Source organism: Pelmatolapia mariae, linkage group LG5, assembly GCF_036321145.2.
Source record: "Pelmatolapia mariae isolate MD_Pm_ZW linkage group LG5, Pm_UMD_F_2, whole genome shotgun sequence".
Taxonomy (NCBI): domain Eukaryota; kingdom Metazoa; phylum Chordata; class Actinopteri; order Cichliformes; family Cichlidae; genus Pelmatolapia; species Pelmatolapia mariae.
Window position 1 is genome coordinate 6,314,613 of NC_086231.1, and position 22,151 is coordinate 6,336,763.

Below are 22,151 nucleotides of genomic sequence, written 5' to 3' on the forward strand. Positions count from 1 at the left end.
TTTGAGAAATCCTGAAAAACACACTATATAGTCATAAAAAATATTCTGAATACAAACGTAAGCCTGAATCCAAATGCATAAAACATTTTCACTCTAGTTTATTAGCATTCTCTTGTAGAACTTTACATTAGTAGACAGTTGAATTGTAACAAAAATAAACATAAAAGGCAGATAAATCATTTAGTGCAATGAAAATAAATGAACACCGCTGAGTGCAGATACGTGTTGCATTACAATGCTCAACAACTAAGCTCTTAGGAGCATAAGAGCATCCTTGGACATGTGCCAGGTCACCTTCATTTCAGTCAGCTTGCAGATCCCTTACCAGCTGGATGAGAGGCTCAATACAAGGCCAATAAACCAATCAAACACAGCACAGCACTGGAGCATCAAGCCTTCAGCTTCCCATAGAAAAAAAGCATCAAATAAAATCACTTTGATGAGTTTCACCCAATTAAGAAGTTTTTAGAGGACTACCAGTTCTGTGTCCCGGTAGGGGACAAGACCTCAAGGCTGATATTTGAAACAAGAACTGTGGGTTTTCAAATGACTGACAATAAACGAAACCCTATTAAAATGAAATCTCCTATTTAAGGATGTGATTTTAATGTCAATAACTGGAACAATCTGGTACCCTGGACCTATTCTATACTCAAATCACTTTACAAAGGAGGATCTGCTCAAATCAAGCAAAAATTACATATAAATCTAAAATATTAGACAGAATTAATATGAAGGCTCAGGCACTTCTCTAAAAGGAGCACCCTTCCAAACAAACTGAGTAAAAGCAACTATCAAATCAAAGTGATTTTACAAAACTAATGCAGTCAGTACAAGCCAGGTCTGCTATACTGCTAATAAGAAGACAAAAATATCCACTTAATTTTACTTATTCCACCTCTGATATTTACTGTTACTAGGCATTCGGTGAATGACCATATTGTGGGAACTATTAGGATATGACCATCTTCTCTAGAAATTTTTTTTTTTACATAAACTAGTTATTTGGGTACACAAAACACAAACTCATTTTCAGGTGTGTGTGTGTGTGTGCAAGCATTAAATAACTTAAAAGTTATCGCTCAACTACTCTTATACTATTTTCCTGGGCGATGAAAGCTATATTCTATTGCGAGGGCATATTCTCAAATATATGTTTTGGCAAACAAAAACTTCAAGTAAGCTACAATGTATTTACTTTTGTAAGACCAGTTTCATTTAACCAAGTCATGGGTAACAGCTGCTGATGTGTTAAAGATACTCGGTCCTTAAGAGAAGATACCTTTATACGCTTACTGAAAGGGTTAAACATAACTAATGAAATACACAAAATGACAGAAAAATAATGAAATGGTGACCCTTAAAGTGCCTGCGTGTCATGTTTCTATACAGTTACTTGCCTTAAAATTAACAAACAGTAAATTTTACAAAGAGAGAATTCCAAGAATTCCCTATTTGGTCCAGGTATCAAATAGATAACAAACGGTTTATGACTGTGCACACACTCAAATACACACACAAATGCACACATTCACTCAGGCGCTCGTAATTGGCAGCAGTTTCAAATGTAGTGAGTCTGCCAAGTTTTCTGCAAATCCCTGTGAGGATAATGCCTTCAGATTATCCTAATACTAAATATAAATAAGCTTTCGTGATGACCATCAATAATGGTTCTTATACATAGTCTCTTCATTATATTCTTCACTTCAGAACAACAGCAGCATTTACATTGGTGCCTATTCAGGAATTACAAAGCAAAAAAGGCCTGACAAACCCTACACAGAGTAGAAAGACATCCTAGAAGAAGAAAGAGACTGACTTTAGAGAGTGCACCCAGACAGTGTTGCCGACTCCGCGGTTTGTGGTTTAAACCATTAAAGGGTTCTTGATAGCAGACCCACCAGCTTGATTTAGTAGAGGACAGATTACATGGAGTGTTGGTGTAAAAGAAAAGCAGTTCAAGGAAATAAGTCTAGCTTGGGGGCCCACTCAAGAGCAGTATTGACCACAGCAAGAGCTGCTGCCCCTAAAGCCACTGTGAGACCCATGACTGCAAGTCGAACAAACCGCCGTGCTGCTGAAGGTTGGGCCACTGCAACTACAGAGCTCACTCCTGAGCTCTCCAGTGCAGCCTGCTTTTGTCTGCGTCTGCGACGGAGAACTGAGTCTGGTCGTTGCTGCGCAGATGCAAGTTCAAAGTCCTTAAAGGTAGAGCTTGCCATGCTTAAAGAGACAGATACATGTAGAGAGACAGAAAAAGGTTTTATTGAAAGTGAGTAACTGCAGTTTTTGAAGTAGAAGAAACTAAAATGTGAGTATTAGTATATAAGAAAAATCAGTGATGACAGTTTCATACCACTAAAATAACTGTAAGAACTTACCTTTCATGTGAAGCAGCCTCTCTAGCCAGTTCAGAGGGGGGAAACTGTACAAAGAGGTCTCCTGCTCGGCTGATGAGCGTCTCATAGGGTAGATCCTGGGGAATCTGGGATAGCAGGTGATGAACCATGGCCATATCACATTCACACTCCAATACCTCCTCCTCTCTGTACAGCACGATCTACAACATAAATACAATTTGCATACCAATATAAACATAGAGATGTAAACAGCATATTTGTCAAGGAAAACAATGATACATTCATACAGAAATAAGAAGCCATTCCCATTAGAGATGTAATAATTTAAAATAACACACCCGACTAAATTAAACTAAATAGGGGCAACTTAAAAAGAAGAACTGATCTGACATCACTGCATTGCTCTAATAATAATATTAATAATAAAGGGATTGATTGATTAGCCACATATAATGTCAATAAATGCTCAACCATTACCAAATTGGTTTCCACAACCCTCATGAATACAACATTATCCATATCCTCAGCTGTCACAATGGCCTTTGCACAGTGAAAAGATATGAGCTTTACATATACACAAATGGAGATTATATAAATGGTTTATTCTTACACTGATTTAGAATATGTAATTCATGTAGTGTTAAAGTAACTTGATGTTTGGGGAGTGTCTCTTAGAGACAAACCAGGAAACAGGAAACTCACCACAGCAGCAAAGTAGATGGGCATCAAGGGATGGCAGGCCAGGAAGAAGTCATACAACCGTACAACATGGCGGAAGTCTGACAGGACATGGCCAAACCATGTGATGAGCCAACTGAGAGCAAAGACTGTACCCACCTCAGCCCTTAAAATGACAAGTGATGAGATCAGCTTACAATGACACACAGAATTATTTAGTTTGCAAACTGCTCCACTTAAAGTACTCTATATAGCACCTACAACCAGATAGTTCTACAACTTGCACTTTATATACTTTATATATTTATGATATGATCAGGAACTGAAAATCAAACATGAAGGCCAACTATAATGGTAACCTTTGGTTGCAGCCTTAATGACGTGGATGCCTTACAACTGAAACTTGAGCCATCATAATTGGATCAGTGTTATGTAAAAGCAGTCACCCTTCACTCCTTCACTTAAAACAGCTTTCATTTTATAGTTGTACCCGTTTTAACATTAACCTTAGCTGTTTAAAGGAGACACCGCTGCAGATATGCCAAAGTAGTAAAGGGTCATACTAATGATGATGACTATGTAATTACTGTCATTACAACAAACACTAAAAGATTTTCTGTCTAAAGCAAAAAAATTACTATTGCATGCACAATTCTTTACTGTAAATTTAAGAAGCTAATATTAAAAGTTGGTTATGCAATCTCAGGCTTGTCATTTAACACACTAAAAAATAAAAATGCAAAGTTTAACATCCTCTTGTATCCTAATGCAGAACAAAACCCATTTGGTCTACTTTCACTAGAATACTAGTGAATCTTACTGTTGCATGAAGTCATGCACCTCAGGGTTGACCCTTTCAATGATGGGCATCAGATAGTTAAGAATGTGTTTTGTGTTGTCCATAGTGGGATCCATGAAGTCCCTGAGAAAGAGAATAAGACAGACAGCATTTTTTAATACCTCACAGTATGATTTTTTATTGAAGCACAAAGCAATAAGGACAGACTGGGCATACAAAAAAAGTGGAAGATTACGTAGCAGAGAAAATAACCTTCTGTAGATTCATTTGTGTCTGTGATAAGTACCTGAGGTGATGTGTGGAGAGCTTCTCCACTAGAGCAGTTGCAAGACGCTCTCCCACAACTAATAAAAAGGTCACAACAATGTCATGGTATCCTTGGTAGTAGTGCAGCTGGGGATTACGTTGCAGAACTCTGAGGATGATGTCGATTAACTCTTCCTGGAGACCCTCTCTCTGCTCATCTGGCATACCTATGCATGCATAGCCAAAATAGCGCTGTATGAATGTGTGTGTGATTGGATGGATGAGACTTGTTATCGAAAGTGCATTGAGCGCTCAAAATTAAATAGACCAGCCCGTTCAGCATTTTTCAAATAAAATACAGCTGTTAGCTTACATTGGCATTCGTCTCCACAACTAAAAAATAATAACTATGTAATTCAAATTTGGAGTTAGGCTAACCACCATAGTAGCTCTTTCAATTAAAGTTTATTTAGCTGAAAAAGATGGAAAAGCAATTTCAGTGCATGTCGTTTGAGTATATCATATGAATTCTCAATTGTCTTGGTTTGAGAATTGGATTTGTAATGGGAAAAATCTAGTTAATCCTCACATTTAGATGTAGGTGGTTAGAATTTCACTGTATGATTTTTGTATAGCCTTTGTAGGCTTAGCCAAAGTATGAATATGTGTCAGGATGACATGGTGAAAAACTGCTTTGCTTTGCTTAACAATGTTTCACTATGTTATCTGCCAACTGTTGGGGTGTAGAAGGACGAAACTCCCTAGCTGACCAGTGCCAGGAGCTTCCTGGGAAAAGATAGTGGGAGTTGCCCTCTCCCCAGTAACATCCCGTGGGACAGAAACCTGCTGTAACTAAAAGATACACAGAGTTGTGTGTGAGGGTATAAAAGAGGAGCTGAGATGTCCCAAGGGCAGAACTGGCATGACTGTGAACTGTGAAGTGTGTTGGCTCTCCTTCATGCAGTAATAAAATAGCTTGACCACAGCTCTGACCATGTTGCAGACATTCTTTTTTACAGAAAATTCCACAACAGATTCCAGCAGTGGAGAGCAATAGATATAGCTGCAACGAAGCCAAGTGGCTACAAGTAAAAGCCACTATAACAGCTAGTAGCAGCAGAGCCATTTTCATATTGCATTGATAACTACAATATTAAATGCAGATTATTTTTCAGGTGAATAACTATTGAATTTAAAAGGTTACAATGGAAGAAACAGCGTTTTGTCAACAATGTATGGGCAAAACATTAAAACATTTCTCAACAAAACTTCTAGCCAATTACACCATAACCCGCTGCAAGGCCAATAATATATAAAGAACGATCATGACCCTGTGTCCATGTCAGCAAAGGTTAAAAATATACAAGCTTTTGCAAGTAGAATTTGCCAACCCAGTTCAGTTTTCCCATAACATCTGGGATATGCTTCAGCCCCCCCCCCCCCCCCCCAAAGCCATGAATTGGAAAAGCAGTTAAGAAGCTGGAGGAATTTATAGTTGTATTAGAAATGATGACACAGTCACTCTATACAGTGTGTGTATGTAGACACAATTGGCCGTAGATTGGTCACTCACCAGGTGGGAACCTCCGTAGTGAACGCTGGACATCCAGCAACACCTGGTTGTAGTCTTTGTTATTTTCTCGGTCTACAGTGTCTGAAAAAAATGAAAATGTTGCCACCAGCAATTACTGTATGATGCATTGGCTGCTAGCCCTTTGTATTAGGAGGTGAAAAAGAGACGAGACGTGCAACTGCATATCGTCAACAATTATAATACCTGGCTCTTGATTCAAGACATCAAGGGGGACGTTGAGGAGCTTAGGCCAGACCTGGCACCGTATCTCATCGGTCAGCAGTCCTCCTTCACTGATAGCCATCCTCCTCAGAGCTGCTACGTCCACTGGGCTCACACTCAGTGCCTGTGTGATATCCGCTATTTTCCTCTTCCGTCTGGTGTCCCAGTCTGGAACAGACAACATCGTTTCACTGTTAGAAGTTAGTTATTTATTTGTTAGCAAAGCGCCCCGAAGTGTACTCAAACAGTTGACATGACACAGTTAGCGACCGTTACCTTGCTTTCCATTCACTGGCGACGATGCGCCAACATTTCTAGACTTCTTCATGGTGTCTGTACGTCTTGATGCGTCCTCGTTAGATAGCACTATTTTCCATTCTCCCTAGTTTTTTCTAACTTCGATTTAGCCTTGCGTGGCTGTCAATGAAAACTGTTTAATTAGCAATGCTAGCCCCATGAAAACACGGCCTGGTAGATAACTAGCTATTCAGTGTTAGCTATTTACTAAGCTCGCGCTACACTGCCCTGGTTCCGTAACAGCTATTTTTAGGAACACAGCCATCATTACTGGGACCACTGACAAACAGGTTAACAACCGCCTACCAGCACTTGGATTAAATCGAAAAACCGGCTACATGTTTACATTGGCGGAAGCAACCAAGTATACAGTTGATACAGTTAGCCTAGCTACTCATACGGAGTGATGACGTAGCAGGAAAAAGAAACAGGAAGAGGAGGAGGAGGGGTCGACCCAATTTTTACTGTAAAGAAACGAAACTTTAGCAACAGGAAAACACTAACAAAAAAACCATCAGGCAATACTTATCTACCCGCTTCCTTTGCCGGGTTTATATAACACATAAACTAGAACTGTCTGCAAACTGTGTGGAACAGTATTTTCCTTTATATAAAATTAGAACTTAATAACCAATTTATAATGATAATGATAATAATAATAACAATGATGATAAACAATTCTGAGAGATTGTGGTGCTGTGTAAAATCTTTTTTTAAGTAAATGATAAACCTAAGCAGGCCTAATTTGGAAATTAGCGGAAGCAAAAAATACGTTTATAACAAATATAAGAATTAAATGTGATCAAAGATTAAAAAAATACAAAAACCTGGAGTCTATTCTACCTACTTATTAATTAGGATGTTATTACTATTAACTAGGCTAGACTTCCATAGTTATGCATCACAATGCTTCCTGTTTCATTTATTTGAAAATAATAACAAGTGTGCCTAATATCACATTAAAATAAACCTAAATTTTACATGGTACTAGATAGTCATGCTTTTCAATTCATTTAATGCTCGCTCTATTTTTAGTCAAGGATAAAGGACAAATCCACTCTGTCTTCTAGGTGGGGTGTGTTAGTTCTGGAGAAACGAAAACGAAAATGACAAAGCATTTAAATAGCAGGTTCCTGAAGTCGACAGCCGGAGAAGAGGCTGCGATGAGCTTGCGCACAGACCGAATGAGAGACGGCTAGACAAAGTTTGACCAGGAAAATATTCATGTTAGTCGGATGTCACGCTTGGTAAGTTCGTTCTTTTCTTAGGCTAACGCTTATCTAGGAAGTGTTTAGGATACAGAGTTATTTGTCCTATTGTATTTTCTTATTTAGTAAATAATAATAGCGTGTACACTGAGAACAGTGATGCGAACTGATAGCTAAAATTGCAAGTCATATAGCAAACGACATGTAAAGTCATTGACAGACAGACAGACAGACAGACAGACACATAAAAGGCAATGTGAATGGTATAGCTTGTTTGGAGGGCAGCCAGCCTGTGGAGTGTTATTATTGCCACATCCGTGACTAAGACTTGTGCGGTGTAAACCTCTGAATCATTTCTTGAAAAAGAAAACCTGTCGGGCAATATCCTGCAGAGGGCAGACTTTGCATTTCATAAGAATTCAGTGCAATGGACAACATTAGAATAAAACAAATGGTTCGTTTATAGCGCACACCTACAGACCTACAGCGATGGACATTGAGATATAGTCGCAAAGCACACACACACACACACACACACACACACACACACACACACACACACACACACACACACACACACACATATCCATTCATCCATGCACTCTATTAGCTTCGATTCCCCCAGATTTCACAGATCCAAACAATGAGAACATCCTTTCTATCTGACGCTGACTCACTACAAGTTATGACACAGTGATAGAGAGTGAAAGTAATCATTGTTCCTTAATCAGTGCTGTGTTGTGTTTTCTATTTTAATAGACTCGTGGCGAAATTATACAATTTCTAAATCATTGTATTGTTGCATTGTGCTTAAATGTGGTTCTTCTCCTTCCTCTCACTATTAAATCATCAGTGTTATTGGTCTTAATTTCATCATCTACCACATGCACAACCATGGAAAGCCTGACTTTAATGACTGGGAGAAGCGGACCTAATAATGGTAATTATACAGTATGTGATGGCACTCACATAAAAAACTGAGAAAATCTGGCAACTAAAATTAGTTACTTTAGTCTCATTACATAAATGTTATTTTTCCCCTAGATACTGATACTGTCCAATGTGAAAATGCTCGTCGAGGTGGAAGGAGAAGACGAGGGGGAGCACAAGGAGACAGAAAAAGAGCACAAAGTCATGGGAGTAGTCAAGGTGAAAGGGAGGAAAGAAAAAGAGATAGTGAAGAGCTGCGTGGGAGAGGAAGGGGAAGAGGTGGTGGAGCAGGAGGAGGTGCAGGGAGAGGTAGAGGAAGAGGAGCAACAGAGGTGGGCCGCAATACAGAAAGGGGAGGCAGACAAAGAGGTGCTGGAAGAGATAGAAATGGATGGGAAGGTGCAGAGAGACAGAGATCAGAAGTAGGAAGAAACCCAGAAGCAGGTCCAGCTGTTAGACAAGGAGCGAGAATAGGGATGGCAGGGAGAGAAGAACGTGGAGACAGAAGAGAAGGTTGGAGGGGTGAAAGAAGAGATGTTGAGGGAGACAGGCAAGATAAAAATGGAAGGAGGTCAAATTCTGCCAGCACAGCTAGGCCACCACAGGGTCGAGGACTGGGCTTTAAAGCCCTGGAAGAACTCTCTCTAAAAGACCCATCTGTAGTGGCCATTACCATGTCCTCACATCCTTCTGTGAAAGATCTCCTCAGTGAGACCAAAATAAGGCAGGATCTTATCGAACTCATTTGCTTGGTGCTGAGTAAAGCCTTTAAATCAAGGACAGACAGAGGCACTCAGCAGCACCTGGCTGGCATTATAAAAGATTCTGGGTTCTTCTGCACCTCTCTACCCCACTATCTTGTGGGGATGGCGTCAGAGAGCAAACCTGCTCGCAGAGCACAATACCCACAGCATCTGGAAAATATCCTGGTGCTTCTCTCACAGGTAAATAAACTGATGAAACATAGAAAACCTGACAAAACATAGGAAATTCAGCTGAAGGATAATTGACTTTATACCTGAAAAAACATATGAGGACATTGCTCGATAGATGAAGCAATAAAGTACAAGGGTAATTTTACTATGTACAAACAGAGTGTATACTGTAATGTACTTCATACACTAAAATACAGGCCAGTGAGATTTTTTTTATATGTACATGCAGTGCAGTGGGAATGATAATGTAATATATAAATCACATGTATATTTATTTTTCCTGTGTGCAAAGAGAAAAAGGCAAAATGAAGGATACAGTTACAGATACAGAAAATCAGATTACGTAGATGTAAACAAACCTTGTTTAGGCATTTCTGTTTTTATTTCCTGTGCTTTTTATTAACAGTTTTAAAGTAGCTAAATTCTTTTTTCCTTGTTATGTTTATTAGGTGCTTAACATCTTCCCTGCTAGTTCGGTCCATACAGTGAGTTTGTTACTGACACTGCTCCAAGCCTCCATTAACAGCCTGAGGGCATCAGGTGTGGACTTTCAGCCTCAAATTGAGGAAAGTGTGGAGCAACTTCAGGACCTGATCACACACCTCCAGAATAGAGCAAGAGAGGGTACCCTGCGCTCAGACAGAGACACATATGCATTCCTGCCCTCTGGTGGTGGTAACCCAGGTAACTGGCTCTTAGAGATATTTCTACTGAAATCAGTTTGTTTTTACATATTTGGATAGATTGTCCTGAAGCAAATACCATGCAGTTGGTCAGAAAAAAAATATTTTTATAAGGTTTTGAAAGGTTGGTATAGATGGGACAGTTATTAATACTTCCACTATTTCTAACCTAGATGAAGAAGATCAACAGGATTTCAGGACCATACCAATCTACCCAACTCCACAGGAGTTCCGACAGGAGCATAGGCCTTTCCTTAGACCCAACATTACCTCCCAGAGCTATACAAACACCCACCTCTACCTTGATACACACTTCCGGCTGCTCAGAGAGGACTTTGTGCGACCACTGCGTGAGGGGATTCAGCAATTGCTCCAGAACCAAAAAGATATCGGAAGGACCAACAGCCCACTAAAGACAAAGCGCTTTGATGATATCAGAATATATTTTGACGCACAGCTAGTGGTGCCCAAATGCACACACACTGGCATTGCCTACATTGTCCAGTTTGATGCACAGCCACTTAAGGTTAGCTTCTGGTTGTTGATGTCTTTGTAAAATGGCATTTGAATGATGCACTAAAGTATATTCTGTGTCACTGATGTGTTAATACATACACTGGTCATTCACTATTTAAATGGCAAATGTAAAGACATATATAAACATGTATATTACTAACAGGTTGTCCATTTTTCCCACAGTTTGTACGCTGGCAGAACTCCAAGAGATTGCTTTATGGCTCCCTGGTATGCCTGTCATGTGATAATTTTGAGAGCTTCCTGTTTGCCACAGTGTCAGATCGAGACCCTGAACATCTGCAGAAAGGACAGGTCCAGATTACATTTACAGAGGAGAGCAGGTTAAAGCTGGCAAGAATTGAGGTAGAGTAATACATTATTTGCACCATATGTTAAAATGGGCATGATGCATTCAGTTTCTTTGGATAAATGTAAGAAATATCTGTGGTCATTTGAAACAGAAATACAAAGAACAAAATGTGTTTTTTTTAAATCACAGAAAGATCGAGTGTTTCTGATGGTCGAGACCACTGCCTACTTTGAGGCTTATCGGTATGTTCTAGAGGGCTTACAGGAGCAGAGGGAGGATGATTTGCCCTTTCAGAGGTAAGGATGTGTGTCAATGTGCTGCCCTGGACTTTTTACTGTCAAGTTCACAGTTTTTTTTAAATAAAATCCAAAAGTTATTTCAAAACAATTAACACCACAAATACTTTTAAAAGAGTTTTGAGTGACAAAATAGTAGCAAGGAGGGTTTGACAGCGGTTTTTGGAGTAAAAGTGTCAAAGTAAATTCAGCATTCACTTTAATTTATCATATCATCTCACAATTCCCCAAAAACGTTCACATATGGATCTTTTCAAAACTTCAAATATTACCATCAACTTCAGTACCCTTAACAAATACTGATAAAATATTGTTTTATATTTGTTGCCTAGCAGTCTCGCTAAGTGAAACTCCATTAAACCTTTTCTCTCAGAACTACAACATAAAAAGGGTGTCAAGGGTTTTGCCACATTTGGCTAGTTTGACAAATAAACTAGGAAAACTCATGTAAGTGCCTGCAGTGAAGACCAAGAGGCATAGAGTGTCTTTTTCTGCTGCTATTATCATGGTTAATAACACTAAACCATTAGGGTTGTTGCCATTGCACACTGCACTTTGTTGATGATAAAATCTGGGCTGTTCTGTCTGGGCTTTTTTGGGGTGTTTTTTTGTTTGTTTTTGTCTCTCTGTGTATGGACAGACTGCAAATCAATTTCCCATTGGGGACAATAAAGTTACCGTTGACAACTGAAAGTTCCCATTGACCATTGAAACCTGATTTTAACAGCACAGTTTCTGTAGTTAAGCAAAAGTCCTTGCGATATTAAAACGCTGATTTAATTGTTTAGGAGATTTTCTTTAAAGAAATATATTACTAAGGATCTTTAATTCTTTCAGGTACATCGTGGAATGCAAGACAGATGTCCAACCGCCAGCTTATCTTCGAAGAAATGATAATTATGACTTGTCATCTGTTGCTGACCGTGACTACAAGACAGGAATACGGCCCTTTCATAGTCTGAAGGCAGAGGCCTGGCCAAGGATGGAGGAGTTGGGTCTGGATGAGTCTCAGATGAAAGCCTTCCAGCTGGCCCTCACAAAAGAACTGTCTATCATACAAGGACCTCCAGGCACTGGTAAGAAATTGAAAAACCATTGTTAGTAAGTTTTTCATTTTTATTTGTTGAATGACAGAATTTTAAGAAGTGCAAAGTTAAGTTTTCTCCAACAAAAATCAACATGTTTTTTGGCCTCAGGAAAAACCTACGTTGGTCTAAAGATTGCTCAGGCACTCTTGACCAACCAGGAACTCTGGAGAGATCAACCTGACATGGCTCCGATGCTGGTTGTGTGTTACACCAACCACGCCTTGGATCAGTTCCTTGAGGGTAAGCACCGACAGCTGCTTCATAATAACATGCTTTGTTTGCTCACTTGTCACGGGAAAGGATGTTTCAATTTCAGGTACAAAGAATCTTATGTGTGAAGTGTATTTACTTTCACTAAGAGGCCACAGACCTCTACTTCGGGTTATATTTAATTATTTATCCTTCTGGTCTGTTTCCTGGAATGGACAATGCAATGCAAAAAAAGCTTTCAGTGTTCTGGGATGTGACATGCATTTATTTTAACTCTGCATCTCAGGTATTCATAAATTTTTAAAAGATGGCATAGTGAGAGTTGGAGGTCGCAGCAACAGTGAGATCCTGAAGCGTTTCAATCTGAGGGAGCTGACCCATTCACCTAACTTCAGACGAACACTGCCCGGTCATCTGCGTGATGCATATACTCAGGTGAGCTCTTGCAGGTGAACTGCAGTTTGAATCTTATTTTAAAATGCTCCTCGTGTATTCCTTTTGTTCACAGAAAAGATGAAGAAAAGACTCAGAATATATAAAAAGATGAAACAGGTTTTAATAATTGCCTTTTGTTTCCTGTTAAACTTCTTTTGTTTATCTAATAGGTTTTCTATTGCGCTTATTCATTTTTTTTTTTTGTCTTTGATCATACAGTCATTCTTTTTGCTTTGTGTGGCTTGCTCACCTGCTTAACAGGTTTACAGGCAGCTGTGTGAAGAGGAGAAGGAGATCGAGGAACAGAGTATAAAGTTGGAATGTTCTTTGAAAGGTGTGTTGAGGGAAAGCTTCTTACATAAGTTCATCTTGCGCAGACACTGGGACAGCCTGCATCGCCCCCCTGTGAGTCATTCTGAATAAGAAATTCACATTTTATGCATATGAAATGAGCTTGACAGAATGAGTCCAAACTCATGAGTTTGAAATGATTTGTAGGCAATGGATGAATTTCAGATCTGGAATGAGAAGAAGCCCAACCTGATGATGGAGTGGTTGGGTTTGGGTTCCACTGTCTTCCTGCAGAGGGAGACAGAGAATGCGAATGGAAATGATGGTAAGACTTTTACTCTAAGCGGTGCTCAACTGAACAAGTGAAAGATTATTTAATAACTGACTTCCAACTAATGTAAACACTTAAGGTTCCAAAACACCAACATGAGCATTAAATCTAAACTTAAAACTGCTGTCACAGTCATTTCAGATCAGCAATTGCTGTCAGTAAAGACTATAAACATTTTATCATGCACATACAGTATGTTGAATAGCATAAATACCATATGCTGAGCATGCTGAAAATAGACTTATTTCACTTTATGAGGTGTCAATAAAAAAAAAAGAAATATGTGCTTTTGTTGTGGTGTTTGAAAGAATTGTCATTCTGACCCATTCTGTTGCTCTGAATGGGTAACATATAGAAGAAGTACCAATGGAGGTGGATGAAGAAGAGGACCTCATTGAAATCGCTGAGGAGGCAGATCTGATCCAGGCAGAGCGGATTATTGAAGACAACTTTGGTACCAGAGGCATTAGAGATGCCAGAAAGAAGGAAGAACTGCAGGATGCTGTCAGAGAAGTCGAGGAACTCATGCTTGCTATGAACCTGGATAAAGCTGAAATACAGGCTGAGCAGAGTGAAGAAGGATTTGAGGTAAATTTAATAGAAGGGTTTTGTGCAGTGATCGTAATGAGTTTATCATTTCTCTAAGAGCACATTGATGTAGAACCATAGCAGACTGAGTGGAGTCTGATATAAGGATATGCTTACATTAAATCAACATCTGACCAATGGAAGTATATTTACATCTTAAGTTCACAGCATACAATATGTTATTTACATCCATGTTTGGTAGATGGCAGTTTCAGTTTCCCTTTGTTGATGATAAGTATAGGACTTGGCATGTTACTGTGAATACTGTGTAAGTGTAATAACCAAAAGCTTCAGTAGAAAGATTTCTCAGGCATTGTAAAAGATGGACATAGTTAGTATAAGTCACCCAGCAGTTTGGGCTTTTGGTTTAGGGTCTTGCATTTACAAGATTCAGTGGTAGTGTTTTTGTCTCCCGCATGCTGTTATTCTGGAGAGCCAGAAGTTACCATGTTTAGGTGAAAGGGTAGAGTACTAAATTATCGCCTAATGCTAGGAAGTTAGTTTAAATTTCCTATGTGCAATGCTGAGGCACATCAGCTAATTAGTGCTCAACAGACTAATGAAACATTAGAATTTCACTCACCAAAATTGAAGCACAAACTTCCTAGATGGTCTGCCCTCAACAGCAAACCATAATATTAGTCAGAGACTTACATTAAAATGCTCCAAGAACAATCAACTGCATAAACTAAGTGTAGAAATCTAGTTCAGTGATTGTAGTTAGAAGTGGTGAGGTCTAAAAGACAACAATCAGCTCCAGATGCTTGTGTCAGAACATCTGTCAGTCAATGTAACCATGTCTCTAACTCCAGTATCCAGTATCTAGTGCACACTATGACAACTTATTACAAAAAGAAAAAAGAAAACAACAAAAAAAATAATACAATATCTACTTTATAATATGAATTCATCACTTTGTTAACTGAGGTTCAGAAGGTTATAATGTTTTTTACCAACCTGATCCATACAGTTCCAACGAGACCAGAGGAAAAAGATGAAGAAAAAAATCAGAAACGAACTTGGGAAGACCTCAGCTATGACTGAAAGAGAGGAAGATAACGTGTTTGATGTTTGGACTCTTAGTCAGCGAGACAGATGGAAGCTCTATCGGTATGTCTGCATCCGTGTTCAACTTTTCTTTTCTTTTATTACTATGTACCTTTTTTCTGGCTCTTCCCTTCTGTTGCATTCTCTGTACAGTTCTGTCCTCTTTCCTTCTTTCTTAATTCCCCTTTTTATTCTACACTCTTTCTATTCCCTGACCTACCGTCGTATATTCCCACTGTGTATAATTAAGTCAAGTAATCACTAAGAAAATGTATCTCTTAGAATTTTATCACAGCAGAAAGCCAAGATGTAAATCTAGTCTTCTATTACTGTAAAAACAGGACTGAAAGAACTGTTTACACAGTTTTATTTCTCATTTAAACTAACAAACAGGGAATTGAAGACAAAAACAATGTGTATTAAATATTGTTTAAATTGTTTAATTGTTTAAATATGCTGTATTAGTAATGAAGAGGTATTAGTCAGTTATACTATATATTTTTGCTCTTGCTCCATGTTATTTCAGATTAAAACAATAATAATCTTAGGGCTTCTGCATGGCTCTTTCAGTCAGTTCAGTGTTTTACTATTTCATATTGGCTTTGTGTTTTCAGGTTGTGGGTGGCACGCTACAGGACGGAGCTTCGCGAAAAAGCCCTGCTATCTGAACAAGCCTACCAGAATGCAGTGGACAGATTGGCTGATGTAAAACGGCATGAAAGTCTCTGCCTCCTCAAAAAAGCCACGGTACAGAATATATTAATTAGCATATTCCTTTTAAAAATCCTAACCATAAATTATATAGAATTTATCAGATGTATTATAAATTATTTTAACTAACATTAACAGATAGATTATTTTTGGTTTCATTTGCCCAGACTTTGTGGCAAGCATCTTTGTGCAAGAGAAGAAAACAGTATATTATCCAAATTAAAAGACTTTTTTCTTCTGTGCCTCCATTTAAAAATAGTAGAAGAGAACAGAATTTCTCCTGGCAATCCAAGAAGTGACAGTAATGTTACAGTAATGTAACCTATTGGTTAGTTACAAAGTTTTAAAACTTTTCCCAATAGCACCTGTGGCCATGTGAACAGACTGAGGCTACAAGCGATAAAGAATCCAAGTGTTAAACAACTACGGAAACAGACAAGCTGCTTCCCACTGTTTCCAGTCTTTATGTTAATCCAACAGACTCCAGCTTCACATTTGTATAGGATTGATATCTAACTTATGCTCTAACAGTCAACAAAAATAAATAGCAAATTCAGGTCAACTTGTCTTTAAAAAAACAAATATCCTGTCCGCCAGGTTGTTGGCATGACAACAACAGGGGCAGCAAAGTTTCGTCAAACCCTGCAGGAAGTGCGTCCACGTCTGGTGATTGTAGAAGAGGCTGCAGAGGTTCTTGAAGCCCACACCATCACCACATTGAGCAGAGCATGCCAACACCTTATTCTGATTGGAGACCACCAACAGGTAAGACCTGACACAGACAAACAGGGTGATGTTTGCTGAACTCTTAGGAGACTTGCAAGGTTTATTAACTCTGCTTGACTATTTTTGGATCGCTATATGTGTTTTTAACAAGGCACAGTTGTAACATGAAAATTTAAAGACAACATATTATGAGATGCTCTGTGCTTTTCTATATCTTTATGTGTGTTGCCTTGAAGGAAGCAAAAAAAAAAAAATACTAGCTATTACAAGAGATAGAGAAGAGTACGCAGTGATATCCTGGACATCAGGAGGCTATTATACAACAACTTGTCGGGGCCTGCCAAGGACATATGGCTAGGCAGCCTGTCTACCAATCTGCAGCATGTGATCACAGCTACACAAAACTCTATCACACATCTCAATATTCAGCTCTGGTATATTCTTGCTGTGCAACAACTATCTGCTCAAAAACTAATATTTGCTTAGTGTCCCTGTTTATTCATGTTTATTTATGAATCTGCATACATAGGGTATACATTTGACTATACTAACAAGCGTGTGCTCCATGCAGTTGTACTAAAAGTTTAGTAATGGAATTTCAATGAAGTTGACTTAAAGAGTGACCTTCTTGCAACCCAGAGTTGGAAATAAATGGCAGTTTTTACACCTTATCCTTATACTTCTTTATATCATGTACATCAGATTAACATAATAGTATGGAACCTCATGTGTAGCACATTAAATAGTATTTAATGTGCTACACATGATCAAAGTATATGGATAAAATTATTTGTGTAGTTATAGTATAGTTATATTTTATAGTTCATTCATATTGTAATTTACCAATTTAAGTAAGTGGTGAAAAAGAACAAACGAACAAACTAGATAAGGTATCCTGATGGCACATATAAGTGTGAGTCGATAGCAGTTATTTTTACTCTAGAGGCAAGTATTAAAGCATTATTTTTGTGGAACATAAACTTGAATCTGTGCATTTAGAGAAGGTAGATGGATCACACTGTCCAAGTAAAATAAGGCCTGGCATTGTTGTGCTGGTCATTAATCGCAGGTTTGGTGTTGAATCGAGCAGAACACAATGCTTCACATTTATACTAGAATTTGTCTTGCCTCCCCCACACCACTCCCACATACATGCACAATCACGCTCTGTCCTCTAGCTAAATTAGGTTTGCACACACGCACGCATACGTGCACACACACATACACAAATACATACATACAAGCAAAACTAAAACGCCAGCAAAAGAAAGTTAGAGTGCATTTGCATGCATTCTATACTCCCATCCAAATACAAACCCATATAAGAATATTTTTTTTATTCATTCATGGTTTCCCATATTTGTATTTATGGTGCTTACAAATGGCTAGGAACTATTTAATAGCTGTTCATTAGTAATTATGTCTGATGCTCCTGGTGCTATGGCTAGGAAACTCAGTGCTCTTTTCTTCACTTAGATTACATGATGTTGCTCTGTGCATTGCATTTAAAGTCTAGAAAAAGAAGTCGTACTGTTATTTTTGAAATAACAGAAGGCAATGCCTTGAAATAAGCAGGTAACAATTAACAAGTTTCATGTAAATATAGGCATTACCTGATTTCTAATGTTAACTTACCTTTCAAAGCATATGATAAACAAGTGTTTTTTTTTCCTCTCCTTTAGCTGCGCCCTAGTGCCACAGTATATGAACTCGCTAAGAACTTCAACCTGGAGATGTCCATGTTTGAGAGATTAGTGAACATGGGACTGCCTTTTGTCAGACTAAACTACCAGGTTTGTTTTTCTGCATATATTAGCTCTCTCATCTTCTTGCAGGATCAGTTATTAAATTGTAGACATCTTTAGATGATGCAGTTAAAGACAGTAAGATATATATCTCAGTATCTCTATGCGATTTGTTCATCTATGGTCCTTATTTTTGTTTGTTCTTAAGCATCGTATGAGGCCAGAAATTGCCCGTCTTCTGACCCCACACATCTACAAAGAGTTAGAAAACCATCCTTCTGTGTTGGAGTACGAAAACATCAAGGTACATGTTTTTGTTTGCTCTCCTGCAGTGCCTCCTGCATGCATGGATTTAAAAAAAAAGTTTGCTACTCTAGACTTTCAAATGCATCTTAAGTCTCAAATCTAATTTAGGCTGTGCATACAATATCTAGAATACAGGATAAAAAATAATAATACGATGAATATAAAAGAATAATGTGGAATGTTTTTTATTAAATGTTTATTTACAGGGCCTAAAGACCAATTTATACTTTGTGGACCACAACCACCTAGAAGAAGAAATCAGAGATGGAAAAAGCCATCAGAACCGTCATGAGGCAATGTTTGTTGTTGCGCTTTGTCGCTACTTTCTCTTGCAAGACTACAAACCAGAGCAAATTACCATCCTCACGACCTATACTGGCCAACTCCACTGCCTGCGTAAACATATGCCAGCCAAGGAGTTTGCAGGTGTCAAAGTGCATGTAGTAGACAAGTACCAGGGAGAAGAGAATGACATTGTATTGTTGTCGCTTGTCCGTAGCAACCGACAGTCTAAAGTTGGCTTCTTGAACATTTCCAATCGTGTCTGTGTAGCGTTGTCACGTGCCAAGAAAGGTCTCTACTGTATTGGCAACAGTGTGATGCTGGACCAAGTCAAACTGTGGAGCAAAATCTTCCACACCTTGAGAGAGAAGGATCAGGTTGGAAAGGCTCTGACTCTGTGCTGTCAGAATCATCCAGATCGAGAGGTAAAAGTATCAAATGCTGACGATTTCAGACAAGCACCCGAGGGAGGCTGCACCCAGCCTTGCCAGTTCCGTTTGGACTGTGGCCACGTTTGTGCTAGTGTCTGTCATCCATATGACCCAGAGCACAAGAAGTATAAGTGTGTCAAAAAGTGTGAGAAGATTTTATGTGATCTGGGACACAAATGCACACTTGTGTGCCATAAAGAATGCCCAAAGAAATGTCCAGTAAAGGTTGAGAAGATCATACCCAAGTGTCAACACACACAAATGATTCCTTGTCACCAGGACCCAAACACATTTACATGCCAGGAGCCTTGCCAGAAGTTGCTCAGCTGTGAACATCCATGTGAGTCAGTCTGTGGGTTACCATGCACCAGTAAGTGCAAGGTGAAGGTCATCTTAAAACTTAGGTGTGGACACACCCAGGAAGATGCATGCTTTTACAAAGATTGCATCGATAAAGCTGAATGTAAGGCCCCATGTGAGCACCAGCTAAAATGTGGACATGCTTGCCGTGGTACCTGCGGCAAATGTTTTCAGGGACGCTTCCACTTTCCCTGTTATCACAAATGTGAACGTCTCCTCATCTGCTCTCACCAGTGCAAGGAACCTTGCACTGGTGATTGTCCCCCTTGTCAGAGACCTTGTGAGAATTGCTGTGTCCACAGTAAGTGCATGAAGCCATGTGGGCAGCCATGTGCTCCTTGTAGAGAGCCCTGTGCATGGCAGTGTGCTCACCATCGCTGCAATAAGCTTTGCTATGAGCCATGTGATCGTCCACCATGCACTGAACCCTGCAACAAGACCCTAGATTGTGGCCACCCGTGCATTGGACTGTGCGGAGACAAATGTCCAAGTAAATGCCGCATCTGTGACCACGATGAAGTCACAGAGATTTTCTTTGGCACTGAAAATGAGCCAGACGCTTACTTCATTCAACTGGAGGATTGTAAACACATCATCGAGTACACAGCTATGGACATATACATGGGTATGGATGATAACAACCAGGCAAATGAAGGAGAGCAGGTGGCCATAAAACTAAAGGAATGCCCCAAGTGTCGTACTCCGATCAGAAATAATCTGCGCTACGGATCTCAGATCAACCGCAGTCTGAAAGAGATAGAGATGGTAAAGGAGAAGATAAATGGACAGCAGTCAGATATTGAAAAAAAGAAGAAAGCGCTTCGAACTCAGTGGCGAGAAAACCTTCGAACCTATGAAATGGATGACCAAATGGAATATATGCTTATCAAAGAAAAACTGAAAAAATCCTACCTCACAGCAAATGATCTATGGGTAGTGGAAAACAAGATGGATTTCTTAATAAGAGTTGAGAAGCTTCTGAAGATTGAGAAGAAAAACATGTTGGACATGGATCGCGACAAGTTCTCGAAGAATGTTGCAGAGTTTGTGTGTTGGCTCAATAGCTACCACCAAAAATTCACAGACCAGCAGGTCTTTGATTTGCAGAGAGAGCTACAGAGACTCAATCTCCTGGCTGAACTGAATGTTCATTGCCATTTGGCAAATGAGAGGAGACAAACGGATCAAATTCAATCAGACGTACAAAAAATAAGAGATGTTTTGGAAACGTGGGGTCAATTCACTGAGCAAAATGAGCAAAAAGTGAAGGAAGCCATGAAGAAACTAGAAGAGAAGTTTCCACTCAGTGGCTTGGGGATCAGTGACGAGGAAAGAAAGATGATTGTCTCAGCCATGAAAATGCGACCTGGACACTGGTACAAATGTCCAAATGGCCATGTCTATCTTATCACAGAGTGTGGAGGGGCTATGGAGAGCAGACATTGTCCTGATTGTAATGCTACTATTGGTGGGCAAAGCCATACACTTGCAAGTGGCAACCAAGTTGCCTCAGAGATGGATGGGGCACAGCACCCTGCTTGGTCTGAAGCCAATAACCTTCTAAACTTTAATCAACTTGACTTCTAAAAGCCATTTTAGAAAAGCCTGTTGTTTTCTTTCCACCCTTGACTCTTAGCTGGAACACGTATGAGTGACAAAAGTTTGTGGATTTACTTAAACAAGGGCCTCAACAAAAGTCAGTGTACTCAGTGTAAATAACTTGGCAAAGGAAAATAGCATAATTTTACTTTTTACTGTTTTACTTTATGGCACCTAAGAGATGGATTAGGCAGAGAGCTTTTAATAAGACCATATTTTTCTTGCATGAACTGTACTTTTGAAACGTTTTTCTTGAAAATGTAGATTTTATGCTGGCAAATATCTTATGCTTGTATGTCAACATGTGTCTTGCCACCTTCTGGTATGAACTGATATCATGCAGTATTGCTGTTCTAAACATGATGGGTAGTGGTTTATTTTTAAATGCTTTGTAAATTACAGATTAAATAATAGATGGTAGTTCATAATGCTAAACTTGGTGAGTGTAACCCTTTGGTTGCTCAGGACTCCATTAAGTACCAGTTGCATCATGGCTTAACAGCAGGTGGCAGTAAAACACTGTAAAATAACAGTGAGTAGTCACTTGATAGTTATTATGGTTAATGCTTGTTCATATGAGATTAAAATGTCTGTAAATACAAGCGTGTTCTTGTTGTCTTTATTTTTATATAGGTCTCCATAGGCTCAGAGAAATAAGCTCAGCAAATGTGATTAACAAGTGTACTTGTTATGCTACATAAAAAGACACATTCACATAAAAATATATGAAAAAAATGTTCTTAGTCACTTTCAGTTGCCATCCTGCAAAAATATTATTTAACTATTACCTAACTGATGCATGAAAGGAAAACAACAAAACGTTTCTCCTCATCATTAAAACAAATATTTTTTCTCTAATTTGCCTGTCTCTTGCCTACATACAAGCGTTAAACATTTGCGTCTATAACAGGACATCATTGGCAGCGAAGGTGATAAAAACAACCCTGA

The 22,151-nt window shown here is 39.0% G+C and overlaps 2 protein-coding genes across 2 annotated transcripts; one reads left to right on the forward strand and one right to left on the reverse strand.

Annotated features, from left to right (window-relative positions):
* Positions 1-74: 74 nt before the first annotated feature.
* Positions 75-6,578, reverse strand: tbc1d20 (TBC1 domain family, member 20). The gene is made up of 8 exons (XM_063473460.1): positions 6,155-6,578; positions 5,861-6,046; positions 5,657-5,737; positions 4,124-4,310; positions 3,859-3,960; positions 3,063-3,204; positions 2,382-2,560; positions 75-2,223 (listed from the first exon to the last, which is right to left on the reverse strand). The coding sequence occupies exons 1-8, from the start codon at positions 6,204-6,206 to the stop codon at positions 1,959-1,961; spliced, it is 1,194 nt and encodes a 397-aa protein (XP_063329530.1). The 5' UTR covers positions 6,207-6,578; the 3' UTR covers positions 75-1,958.
* Positions 6,579-7,320: 742 nt separating this feature from the next.
* On the forward strand, positions 7,321-21,805 carry znfx1 (zinc finger, NFX1-type containing 1). The gene is made up of 19 exons (XM_063473462.1): positions 7,321-7,422; positions 8,237-8,323; positions 8,428-9,257; positions 9,698-9,932; positions 10,105-10,457; positions 10,631-10,810; positions 10,947-11,053; positions 11,891-12,129; positions 12,250-12,381; positions 12,638-12,786; positions 13,048-13,191; positions 13,285-13,402; positions 13,764-13,996; positions 14,967-15,106; positions 15,658-15,790; positions 16,352-16,519; positions 18,163-18,273; positions 18,434-18,529; positions 18,738-21,805. The coding sequence occupies exons 2-19, from the start codon at positions 8,278-8,280 to the stop codon at positions 21,189-21,191; spliced, it is 5,868 nt and encodes a 1,955-aa protein (XP_063329532.1). The 5' UTR covers positions 7,321-7,422; positions 8,237-8,277; the 3' UTR covers positions 21,192-21,805.
* Positions 21,806-22,151: the final 346 nt, after the last annotated feature.

Excerpts from the sequence above, each read along its gene's own strand:
- tbc1d20 (XM_063473460.1), bottom strand. The coding sequence starts at position 6,206 with ATGAAGAAGTCTAGAAATGTTGGCGCATCGTCGCCAGTGAATGGAAAG. Across the intron at positions 5,738-5,860 it reads TGTCTTGAATCAAGAGCCAG|ACACTGTAGACCGAGAAAAT; the intron begins GTATTATAATTG and ends CATTTTTTTCAG. Across the intron at positions 2,561-3,062 it reads CCATCTACTTTGCTGCTGTG|ATCGTGCTGTACAGAGAGGA; the intron begins GTGAGTTTCCTG and ends TTTATGTTGTAG.
- znfx1 (XM_063473462.1), top strand. The coding sequence starts at position 8,278 with ATGGAAAGCCTGACTTTAATGACTGGGAGAAGCGGACCTAATAATG. Across the intron at positions 12,130-12,249 it reads ACAAGGACCTCCAGGCACTG|GAAAAACCTACGTTGGTCTA; the intron begins GTAAGAAATTGA and ends TTTTGGCCTCAG. Across the intron at positions 15,791-16,351 it reads GCCTCCTCAAAAAAGCCACG|GTTGTTGGCATGACAACAAC; the intron begins GTACAGAATATA and ends CCTGTCCGCCAG.